Below are 12,500 nucleotides of genomic sequence, written 5' to 3'. Positions count from 1 at the left end.
TCCTCTCTCCCTCCCTCTGTCTCTCTCTCTCTCCCTCCCTCTCCCTCCCTCTCTCTCTCTCTCCTCTCTCTCCCTCCCTCTGTCTCTCTCTCTCTCCCCCCCTCCCTCTGTCTCTCTCTCCCCTCCTCCTCCCTCTGTCTCTCTCTCTCCTCTCTCCCTCCTGTCTCTCTCTCTCTCTCTCCCTCCCTCTCCCTCCTCTCTCTCTCTCTCCCCTCTCCTCCCTCTGTCTCTCTCTCCTCTCTCCCTCCCTCTGTCTCTCTCTCTCTCCCTCCCTCTCCCTCCTCTCTCTCTCTCCCTCTCTCTCTCTCCTCTGTCTCTCTCCTCTCCCTCCCTCTCTCTCTCTCTCCTCTCTCCCTCCCTCTGTCTCTCATCTCTCTCCCTCCCTCTGTCTCTCCTCTCTCTCTCCTCCTGTCTCTCATCTCTCTCCCTCCCTCTGTCTCTCCCTCTCTCTCCCTCCCTCTGTCTCTCTCTCTCCTCCCTCTGTCTCCCCTCTCTCTCTCCCTCTGTCTCTCATCTCTCTCCCTCCCTCTGTCTCTCCTCTCTCCCTCCCTCCCTCTGTCTCTCTCTCTCTCCCTCTGTCTCTCTCTCTCTCCCCTCTGTCTCTCTCTCTCTCTCCCCTCTGTCTCTCTCTCTCTCCCCTCTGTCTCCCTCTCCCTCCCTCTCTCAGCGCTGACAGACATGTGAGCGCTGTAGGACCTGTTACCTGGTGCAGCGTGGGGGTGAAGGTCCCGCTCTCTCCAGCCTGAGAAGTGAAGCTCTCCGCGGGTGGTTCTCCGTGGCCGGGCGTGGGCCGGCTGCTGGGTGCGGGCGGCCACGCTGCTGACTCCCCGGGGGGACCGGGGCTTCGGCCAGGGCGTGCGCGGCGTTGGCGGCGACTGGTCCAGGTTTTGCGGGAGGCCGGCGATTGGCGGCCTGCTGGCTGTACGTCGTGGCGAGGTACGAGGGGTCCGAGTGCTGGCGTGGCGTGCCGGGGGTCTGAGGATTAGCGTACGGGTCCGGTGAAGGTCTGGACGCCAGAGGGGAGTGCTGGGGGAAGGCGTCCGGGACCGGTTGGATGAAGTCCTGTCTGTACGGGCTGCGGTGTGGCGAGCCCAGCCCCGACAGCGGACTGGAGGGGAACTGTGCGTCCTGGGACTGCTGGAGGGAGTAGCCCAGGTCTGAGGGGGGTCTGGAAGGGTCCCGGCGGACTCCCCCGGGACCGCCAAACACCTCCGGCTGCTGGGGGGGCATGGGGGCTTTAAACAGCCCGCCCTGAGAGTACATTTCAGACGCCGATACGCGCTGGTTAGCGCTGTTAAGAGGAGTCCTCTGGTACGTCTCGGCGGCTCGGATACCAACGTGTCTGGATGAAAGGTCGGGGGCGGAGCCAGAGGGGGGGCTCATCATGCCCGCCCTGCTCTGCTGCAACCCTGGGAGCAGAAAACAAGGAGGAGATGGTCAGTGGGAGCAGAAAACAAGGAGGAGACGGTCAGTGGGAGCAGAAAACAAGGAGGAGACGGTCAGTGGGAGCAGAAAACAAGGAGGAGATGGTCAGTGGGAATAGAAAACAAGGAGGAGATGGTCAGTGGGAGCAGAAAACAAGGAGGAGATGGTCAGTGGGAATAGAAAACAAGGAGGAGATGGTCAGTGGGAGCAGAAAACAAGGAGGAGATGGTCAGTGGGAATAGAAAACAAGGAGGAGATGGTCAGTGGGAATAGAAAACAAGGAGGAGATGGTCAGTGGGAGCAGAAAACAAGGAGGAGATGGTCAGTGGGAGCAGAAAACAAGGAGGAGACTGTCAGTGGGAGCAGAAAACAAGGAGGAGATGGTCAGTGGGAATAGAAAACAAGGAGGAGATGGTCAGTGGGAGCAGAAAACAAGGAGGAGATGGTCAGTGGGAGCAGAAAACAAGGAGGAGATGGTCAGTGGGAATAGAAAACAAGGAGGAGACGGTCAGTGGGAGCAGAAAACAAGGAGGAGATGGTCAGTGGGAATAGAAAACAAGGAGGAGATGGTCAGTGGGAGCAGAAAACAAGGAGGAGATGGTCAGTGGGAATAGAAAACAAGGAGGAGATGGTCAGTGGGAATAGAAAACAAGGAGGAGATGGTCAGTGGGAGCAGAAAACAAGGAGGAGATGGTCAGTGGGAGCAGAAAACAAGGAGGAGACGGTCAGTGGGAGCAGAAAACAAGGAGGAGATGGTCAGTGGGAATAGAAAACAAGGAGGAGACGGTCAGTGGGAGGAGAAAACAAGGAGGAGACTGTCAGTGGGAGCAGAAAACAAGGAGGAGACTGTCAGTGGGAGCAGAAAACAAGGAGGAGACGGTCAGTGGGAGCAGAAAACAAGGAGGAGATGGTCAGTGGGAGGAGAAAACAAGGAGGAGATGGTCAGTGGGAGGAGAAAACAAGGAGGAGACAGTTTTTTTGGGGAAAAAAAAAAAAAGTGTAGAAAAAAACATTGGAAAAAAGTGGGAACAAATCTGTTTAAAGAGCCTTTTCTTTAAAGAGAAAAAACTCAAAAGTAGCAAAAACATAGAAAGGAGTTACCTGGCTGGGGAGGGAGGCTCCGTGAGCCGTCGGAGGTTTTGGCGTCTGGCGATGGCGCCGGCGAGCCGAAGGCATCGTGTGCCGGCGAGGCGCTCAGGGAGTTGTGGCGCTGCTGCTGCTGGGAGGACGCTGGACGGGGAGTCCCCGATGCTTTACCGTAGGGGTCCCACGGCGAGGAGGGGCGTGACGACGGCGGCGAGAACATCTGGGGGGAGGAGGGCGGCTGGTGCAGGGGGGAGGAGGAGGACAGCGGGGAGAAGCCCGACGGGGGCGGGGCTTGCGGTCTGAGGAAGACGTCGTCGGCCAATCCGGAGCTCTGCAGCAGCGTGCCGGGGCTGCGGCTGCCGCCGTCCGGCGAGAGGCGGCCAATCAGCATCTGCTGCTGGCGCTGCTCGCTCTTCACCTGCTCCAGCTTCTGCGTGGCCTCCATCTTGGCGAGCTGCTTGCTCTTCTGACGCAGCATCTGAGAGACGGAGAGACGAGACGGGAGGACGGAGACACACATCAGGGAGCAGTCGCTCGCCACACGCACGGGACAACATGGTGACATGGCAGCTAGCAACGCTCACTGTAACATCTCTGTCTCTATGTCTGTCTGTCTGTCTGTGTCTCTCTCTCTCCCTGTCCCTGTCTCTCTCTCTCTCCCTGTCTTTCTGTGTCTCTCTCTCACTCTCCCTGTCCCTCTCTCTCTCTCCCTGTCTGTCTGTGTCTCTCTCTCACTCTCCCTGTCCCTCTGTCTCTCTCTCTCCCTGTCTGTCTGTCTGTCTGTCTGTCTCTCTCTCCCTGTCCTTCTTTCTCTCTCCCTGTCCCTCTGTCTCTCTCTCTCCCTGTCTGTCTGTCTGTCTGTCTGTCTCTCTCTCTCTCTCCCTCCCTCCATCACCATCTCTCTTTGTCTATCCCTGTCCGTCTCTCCCTCCCTCTCTGTCTCTCCCTGTCTGTTTCTGTCTCTCCCTCTCTCTGTTTCTGTCTCTCTCTCTCTCTCTCTGTGTTTCGGTCTCTGTCTGTCTGTCTCCCCCTCTCTGTCTCTCTCTTTGTCTCTCTCTCTCTCTCAGGAAATGGAGGAGAATCAGTGAAGGATGAGTTCACAGCGTGCAGGATGGGGTGGGGGTGTCAGAAACCACGACTGAAACACCTCTGTCATTAGATTCTTTCAAACATTTTACACATTTCAAAAACACTGACAAAGTGTTTGTGTGTGTGTGTGGGGGGGAACCAAAAAAAAGCATCAAAAACGTAACCGTGACAACGTAGAATAAAAACTAAGTTAATAAACACTGAAAAAAGTGAAAAACGTGTGTTGCCAGATCTCGTGAGAGTTCGGTCCTGAGAAAGAACTGAAATAAAGAAAGCTGCAAAACCGTAAAAATTAAAAAAAAAAAAAAAACTGATAATAAAATTACAAAACCATAAAAACAATAAAAATAAATTTTAAAAAAAAGTCAAAAAAAAAAAAAACGGGAAAAAAGAGAAACTGTAGAATACCAACAATAAGAAAAAGCTGCACAAACGCCAAGAAAAAAATGAAAAAGAAAACTCAAAAAATAATTTTTATAAATTACTAAAACGTTCAGAAAAATCCAACAAATCCATAAAAACATAAAACAAAATAATAATAAAAATAATGTCACAAAAGTGAAGAAAAAAAAACATTAAAAAAATATAAAAAACTTTTCAAAAAAGCAACAAAAAAAAGTGAGGAAAAAACGTTTGAAGAAAATATTCTAAAAGAGCCAAAAACACTGAAAAAAAAAGACAACAAATCGACAACACTATCAAAAAACTAAAGTTATACGCAGTTAAAAGCCACGTTTCTTCTTCTTATTATTATTATTATTTTAGGAACTTTCAGGGCGATGGAGAACGAGTGTCAGAATGTTCTGGAGATACGTGGCTGATTTTGGTTTTAGTTTCAGGTTCCTATAGCAACCCAGACAGCTGTGCTGCAGACAGAAGTGTTTCAGTCTCCTGTGGTTCTGGTTCTGGTGGGATGGCTGAAGGGGGTTTAGAGTCACTTCCTGTTTCCTCGCTGCCTGTTTCCTGTCTGTCTCACACCTGGTTCATCACACCTGGTTCATCACACCTGGTTCATCACACCTGGTCACGGTGAACGTGGCGCTGCTGCCGTCCTTCAAACACTCGACCGTAACGGACCAAAGACGCAGCTCTCTCTCAATGTTCTGGATCAACGGAGCACGTCTCCAAAATGTTTTAATTTAAATTTATTATAACAATAATAATATACATTTATAATTTAATATTTGAATAATCGATTAATCTTTGCAGCTCCAGTTGTTATGCAAGTTTTCAACTAAGTTATCTAAGGAGGGAAGGAAAGAAGACCTAAGAAAAGAAGTACTCAGGAAAGGAAGTATGGAAGGGAAGAAAAGAAAAGGAAAGAAGGAAGGAATGAAGCAAGGAGGCAAGGATGAGGAAAGTAAAGTGCTGGATAGAAGGGAAGTAAAGAAAGAATAAATAAAAGGGTTTGGAAAAAGGGAAGGAAGGAAAGAAGACATAATGACTCAAACTGCTGACTCAATATGAGAACAGTTGGAGATTAATTTAATAGTTGATGACTAATCTGTTCATCTTCGCAGCCCTAGAAGCAACTGGCCGTATCCAGCGGCCACGGAGAGAGAATAAGGCCGGTTACACACTGGCTGCGTGGCCTGAGCGTGGCGTCTGCGTGGCGTTTCTGTTGCGTGGCGTCTGCGTGGAGTTTTCTACGTCTTTCCCACCAGAAAGGTGTCTGACGCGGCGCTGCTGCTGCTAGCCCTGTCTGACACATGGATGTTTCCCATAAACATAAATATATTCTGATCTGATTACAGCAAAGACAACGTCGGCAGAATAGGCTCCAGAATATTTCCTTCTGGGTTGACAGGTGACATTTTTGTAAAGCCGTAATTATTTATAAATATTATTTAAATGACATTCATATATCTGCATTTATGTCAAAACCTCGAAACTTTCAGACATCAACATGTCATTTATTAATATGTATTTGTGTCTAAATGACATTTAAACATCTTTTTATATTCTATGTTGTCTGGAAACTCTTCCAACACGCTGGCGTGTGGCGTGAAAAATAGGCGTTGATTCTATTTCTAGCTGCACGTATTTTCTGAGACGTGCGTGTCACACAGGCAGCGTGCACGCTCTAACCTGTTACCATGGGAACCCAAATGAACACGCTCACGCCACGCAGCCAGTGTGCAAGAGGCCTAACGGTGCGAGTGGATGTTGAAGGACGGCAGCGGACCAACATTCAGAGTGACGCAGCATCCCTTCAGAATAAAATAGCATCCCCTTCAGAATAAAATAGCATCCCTTCAGAATAAAATAGCACCCCTTCAGAATAAAATAGCATCCCTTCAGAATAAAATAGCATCCCTTCAGAATAAAATAGCATCCCTTCAGAATAAAATCAGTGAGTTCTGAGGCGGACTGAGGCCACGGACAGCGACTCTGGGCCGACTCCACTTCAGACTCTAACCGTTGATCCCAAACCCCCCGAATGTCAGAATGTTTCTTTGGCCCAGAGAAGGCGGCCGTGACCGATCCTGGATCCATGTGTCTGAAATCCTCTTTGCTTTGGGAGAGTCCGCGTCGGCTCGGCCTCGGCGCCACACTTCTAGTTTCCGGTGTTTCTGCCCCGGAGGCGAGCGGTGGACTGCCTTAAGCCGCTTACACATGAGCAGAGTTGGGCATCGATTGGATTTTTACGATTCCGAACCGGTACTTTTAAATCGATTCATATTCCTAAACAGATTCTTGAAAAACTGAAAAATGACATCAAAGATGTAATCTGTTTACTAGCGATCACATGCAGTGAACGGTTAATATGCTTTTAAGTCTGTTTTGGTGAGCCCACAGGTAAGATATGGCATTTTAAAAGTAGCCTACATTTACGGTAGCTAGCTAACGGTAGACTACAGAGAGAGGGATGTTTTAACGTCTGTTTCGGAGCGACAGAGGGAAATATTTCAGTCGACACATGAAGTGGAACCAAAATGAGGAACCGAAATTTGCCCCACGCATCGCTTGGATTTACCGCTTTGCACTGCGCTCAAGGTTTAAATTATTAACTTTGACCTTTGTGTCGCTGACCTTTTGAACGTGCAACCAATGAGATAACAGCACGTTGTTACATAGCAACAGCTTCGTTGCCACCCTTGAGGATGTTTACCTGCTCTACCGAGCGGTGAGCAGACAGCATATCACTTATCATGCGTAGGCAGCTTCAGGGCTGCACAAAAAATAGTCTTTTTAAATCGGCATCGCAATATCAAGCGGCTCAATAAACACATGGCGAAAGACGGACATTTTTAGTGGTCGTCGAAAGTAAACATCAGCAGAAAACGGCGCGTTAACGGAGCGGACAACGACCTCTGCTGACACAACGCGGTACAGCCTTACAGTTTACCACCACGGAAAAGACCGGAGGGTGCCTTAAATCAAGGCCGAAGACTTTTCTTTTTGATACGATGTCTCATGTACTTGATCGATATGTTTAATTCTTTGCACTGCACTTTATTGGGAATAGTATTCTTTTATTCCTGTATTTAATCTATTTTTGATCAACTGTTTTAATTTTGTATGAATTGTTTTAATTTTGTATTCATTTTTATTAATTTCTGTGTTTTTATGTTTTATGTAAAGCACATTGAATTGCACCGCTGCTGAAATGTGCTCTACAAATAAAATTAGTGCTGCCTTTCAGTTTAATTTAACGTTCAGTTTGTTTAATAAAAGAAAGTAGGGGATTAAAGGGAGCGAGCGTAGAGGAGTCCGTAGTGGCTTATCTCTCGCCTTGTTTAACTTCATTTAATATTTTATGAGCAGTTTTCTTCAGCGGGGTGCAAATGTTCCACCAAAACCCAAACTTTCACGTGTTAAATTTGAAACAGATGATCGGATATGAATCCAAATCCTCCAAACGACTCCAATAAAGATGGAAGTGTAATTTTTGGAACGATTCCAAGTAGGAATTGATCCTCGATGCCCAACCCTAATTGGGATTGGTTTAAAGAAATGCAAACAACCCAGGTTTTTTTCCTCCTATCCCAGAATGCATCTGTGTAGCGAGACCTTACTGCAGCCAAAATAGCCCTCTAACCACCTGCTAACTAGCTGCTAACTAGCTGCTAACTAGCTGCTAACCAGCTGCTAACCTCCAGGGGATCAGAGTGGAAACAGAAGCGTGTGTGTGCAGGCCGGCGGAGCAGCATCCCGGGACAGGAAGAGGATTTCAGAGCGTTGTGGATCCAAGGAAGTCCGCCTGGAACAGGTTCTCCTTGAGATCTTACCAGAGCCTCTTTGCCACCGCCTGCTACAGATGCCTGGTAGGGACAATCTTTATCAGTTGGTGATTTTAGGGCTTTGCTTTGGGGGAGATTTTCCTGCCTCTTCTTACCGGCTCCCCATCTGTCATTTACCTCTCCCTTTGTCAATGACAATTACATCAGAGATATTAGTGGCAGCGGGTGAGGCTCAGCAGCATGCACATCACACTCATCATCATCTTCATCTTCATCATCATCAGGGACAACAGTCAGACACGCAGCCTGCTGGTTACCACGGTTACTACATGGTTGAGGAAGCCGGGAAACCAAAGCCACCCTGACAGCTGATCCCAGAGCAGATCTGAACCTTTAAAAAGGGGTAACTTGGAGTTTTTAAATCAACCTTTATGTGTCTGAGTGTGTGATGGGACATCAACCTTTGAAACTGGTCCAGTATTAAACGAAAACGCTGCAATGTAACGTTAATGTACAAATGTTCAGCAGCAGTTAAGAGTCCACTAAAAGTTCTGGTGTTGGCTCTATACACGCTAAAAGTCCTGATTATTTACATGGAGTCTGGTGGAGATATGCTGGCTCTATACACGCTAAAAGTCCTGATTATTTACATGGAGTCTGGTGGAGATATGCTGGCTCTATACACGCTAAAAGTCCTGATTATTTACATGGAGTCTGGTGGAGCTATGCTGGCTCTATACACGCTAAAAGTCCTGATTATTTACATGGAGTCTGGTGGAGATATGCTGGCTCTATACACGCTAAAAAGTCCTGATTATTTACATGGAGTCTGGTGGAGATATGCTGGCTCTATACACGCTAAAAGTCCTGATTATTTACATGGAGTCTGGTGGAGATATGCTGGCTCTATACACGCTAAAAGTCCTGATTATTTACATGGAGTCTGGTGGAGATATGCTGGCTCTATACACGCTAAAAGTCCTGATTATTTACATGGAGTCTGGTGGAGATATGCTGGCTCTATACACGCTAAAAGTCCTGATTATTTACATGGAGTCTGGTGGAGATATGCTGGCTCTATACACACCAAAAGTCCTGATTATTTACATGGAGTCTGGTGGAGATATGCTGGCTCTATACAGCTAAAAGTCCTGATTATTTACATGGAGTCTGGTGGAGATATGCTGGCTCTATACAGGCTAAAAGTCCTGATTATTTACATGGAGTCTGGTAGAGATATGCTGGCTCTATACAGGCTAAAAGTCCTGATTATTTACATGGAGTCTGGTGGAGATATGCTGGCTCTATACAGGCTAAAAGTCCTGATTATTTACATGGAGTCTGGTGGAGATATGCTGGCTCTATACAGGCTAAAAGTCCTGATTATTTACATGGAGTCTGGTGGAGATATGCTGGCTCTATACAGGCTAAAAGTCCTGATTATTTACATGGAGTCTGGTAGAGATATGCTGGCTCTATACAGGCTAAAAGTCCTGATTATTTACATGGAGTCTGGTGGAGATATGCTGGCTCTATACAGGCTAAAAGTCCTGATTATTTACATGGAGTCTGGTGGAGATATGCTGGCTCTATACACGCTAAAAGTCCTGATTATTTACATGGAGTCTGGTGGAGATATGCTGGCTCTATACACGCTAAAAGTCCTGATTATTTACATGGAGTCTGGTGGAGTTTGGTGATGGTGATTTCGTGGCTGTTTCATGTTAAACTAAAAGGATCTTACTCTTTAACTAAAAGGTCTATCTCTGTAGGGATCCATCCCATAATGTTGTCAGACTCTTTGAATAATAATGTGAGTCTGTCAGCAGCAACAGCAGAACTTTTAGTGACTCTAACTGCTGTTGAACATTAGTCCTGTAGGGTTACATTACAGCTCGGTTCTGGTGTAATACTGGACCAGTTTCACAGATTGTTGTTCACATCAGACACAAACATGTTAGTTACCCTTTAATGTGACCTGGATAAGCAGTAACTTTAAGATCTGAAACGCTAATACAATATGATGCTCAGTGAACACGTGTCCAGATGAAATCCTAACCCTCTCTGCGGCTGCAGTCTGGCGTTGGTTTCCCGCTCTGGGTCTACGTCATGGGGGGGGGGGGAGCGGGGTGATGTGTTAAAGAAAAATGCACTGAAACTCTGCTCACCTGTCGGAGCTTCCACTCCTGCTCCTGCTCCGACTCTCTGGGCCTCAGCGGGTCCCTGAACGCCCCCTCTGCCTCCATGGAAACAGGGTCATAAGGTCCGGGCGGCAGCGGTAGTTGCTGCAGGGGTTGCGGTTGCTGTGGTAGTTGTTGCGGTTGTTGTTGCGGTTGTTGGTGCGGTTGCGAGGGCTGGTGGCGTTTGAGCGGGTCGTTGGACATCTGCACCTTGCTGATGCGCTGAGCCGCCCGGTTATCTCGAGCTTTTTGCTGCCGGACGGAGAAAACAAGTCAAACATTTCAGGACAACTTTCGCATCAGAGTACAACGCTAAGTTTCTTAGTTTAGTGCACATGTGTCAAACTCGAGGCCCGCGGGCCAAATCCGGCCCCTCGCAGGTTTTGATCCGGCCCGCGTTTCAATTTCGGTTCACAATACATTCAGGCCCACCTAGTTTTTGTCGCTTTTTCCAAAGTTTCTGGTGCTTTTTCCCAGCGGTTTATGCTTATTTTTCAATGCTTTAGACACTTTGTTTTAACGTTTTTGATGCTTCACTCAATGTTTTGCCACTTTTTCGGAAGTTTTTGGCGCTTTCTGATGTTTTTTCCACTTTTTTCAACGTATTTGTCGCTGGCTGAGGAATTCTTTTTGCCGATTTTTTTTGGGGCTTTTTTTATAGGCCCAAAATGTAAGTGAGAAGACGACAGTACATGAGACATGCAATAATAAAGTCAAAATATTTGACTTTTTCTCTTAAATAAAAGCATGTCAATAATAATCTACATGTCCGGCCCTTGATTTGATTCTCATTCTCCAGTGTGGCCCTCTGGGAAACTGAGTTTGACCCCCCTGGTTTAGTGGAAAGACTTTGGACCACGTTTACGCTTCGATGATCCAGAAGAGAAGAATGTATTTGCCAGCAGCGTTTGACATCGCTGGTTGTTTTCTTTGGGAGATTTTTGCCGTTTACTTTTTTTGGCTGATTTAAAACTGTGCTCTAAGCGATGTCAGACGTTTTTTAGGGTACAACATATTTTGTCACATACAGCACACATCTCCTCACTATCTGCTAGCTGCCTGTCCCCTGAACACACTGTAAAAAACATCTCCTCACTATCTGCTAGCTGCCTGTCCCCTGAACACACTGTAAAAAACATCTCCTCACTATCTGCTAGCTGTCTGTCCCCTGAACACACTGTAAAAAACATCTCCTCACTATCTGCTAGCTGTCTGTCCCCTGAACACACTGTAAAAAAACATCTCACTATCTGCTAGCTGCCTGTCCCCTGAACACACTGTAAAAAAACATCTCCTCACTATCTGCTAGCTGCCTGTCCCCTGAACACACTGTAAAAAACATTTAATCTAATGATCTTGGAAGAAGGAATGAGAGACGCTGCTCAGCAGGCAGCGAGGAGACAGTGTGTAGAGTCAGAAAATGTGCACATCTTGCCTGCCCCACTCTCAGAATCTGTTCTGTATATTATTTTTCCTGGATTTTTGTGCTTCTACCGTAATGGTTTTTCCATTTAGTGTAGTTTATGAACGACACGGATCAATGATTTGTGGCTGCGATTAGTTGCTGAAATATTAAAGTGACGTGATATATGATCAGGAGTGTGAACTCACCACGAAGGGAGCTCTGTCCTGAGAGCTGGCTTTCCTCCACAGCTTGGCGATCTGCTTCACTCTGGTCGACCATTCTGACACACACACACACACAACATAATAACACAAACATTTTCACACAAATATCTTTATAAACAGCTCCACACGGTTAATATTCATGTCCAAAGGAAGATTTGTATTTGATATTAAAAGAGTAAATAACTGAGCAGCACCAATAACTGTGTGTGTGTGTGTGTGGGTCTCTCTCTCTCTGTGTGTGTGTGTGTGTGTGTGTGTGTGTGTGTGTGTGTGTGTGTGTGTGTGTGTGTGTGTGTGTGTGTGTGTACCAGGATGCTGCTCCTTCAGCTGGGGGAAGTTGGTGTTGCAGTAGAGGACCGGAGCCACGGTGGCCATCTCTCCCAGACTCTCTTCCTTCTCCCACTTCAACATGCCTCTCTGAGCCGTCGACATCGAGTCCTGCTCGCCCTCGCCCGCTGGCGCCTGATTGGCAGAGGCCATGCCAGGGGCGGGGCTCTCGGGAGGGGGCATCCTAAAGCCTGCGGGACTCTGAGCCACACCGGGCATCATGGGAGAGTTTGAGAAGTGAGGAGCAGCTCCCATCAGGCCGTTCATCAGCGGAAGACGAGGAAACACAGTAGCTGCAGAGAGACGCATTCAATAATCAATCAATCTGTTTGACCAGTGTGTGTGCGTGTGTGTGTGTGTGTGTGTGTACCTGAGTGGTGTGTGTTTCCCTTGCTTCCGGCTGCAGTGTGTGTGTGTTGGCTTTGCCCTGGTTGTTGTTGGTTGTTGCCGTTTGGACTGAGAACAGCGGTAAACACCTCCTCCACATCCTTCCCTTCCAGCTCTGCACACACACACACACACACACACACACACACACACACACACACACACACACACACACACACACACACACACACAC

The 12,500-nt window shown here is 47.6% G+C and overlaps 2 protein-coding genes across 2 annotated transcripts in view; both read right to left on the bottom strand.

Annotated features, from left to right (window-relative positions):
- Positions 1 to 12,500, bottom strand: part of LOC120552637 (NACHT, LRR and PYD domains-containing protein 14-like) — a 303,082-nt gene that overhangs the window by 127,159 nt on the left and 163,423 nt on the right.
- Positions 1 to 12,500, bottom strand: part of kmt2ca (lysine (K)-specific methyltransferase 2Ca) — a 120,969-nt gene that overhangs the window by 59,748 nt on the left and 48,721 nt on the right. Inside the window, 8 exon segments of the mRNA XM_039789913.1 lie at positions 704 to 797; positions 860 to 1,409; positions 2,527 to 2,989; positions 7,833 to 7,967; positions 9,953 to 10,216; positions 11,576 to 11,649; positions 11,902 to 12,213; positions 12,291 to 12,422. Of these exon segments, the coding sequence (XP_039645847.1) occupies positions 704 to 797; positions 860 to 1,409; positions 2,527 to 2,989; positions 7,833 to 7,967; positions 9,953 to 10,216; positions 11,576 to 11,649; positions 11,902 to 12,213; positions 12,291 to 12,422 (2,024 nt within the window).

This window comes from Perca fluviatilis, chromosome 22 (assembly GCF_010015445.1).
Source record: "Perca fluviatilis chromosome 22, GENO_Pfluv_1.0, whole genome shotgun sequence".
Lineage (NCBI taxonomy): Eukaryota > Metazoa > Chordata > Actinopteri > Perciformes > Percidae > Perca > Perca fluviatilis.
The sequence above is the reverse complement of the archived record's forward strand: the minus strand, read 5'-3'. Positions and strand labels throughout refer to the sequence as shown.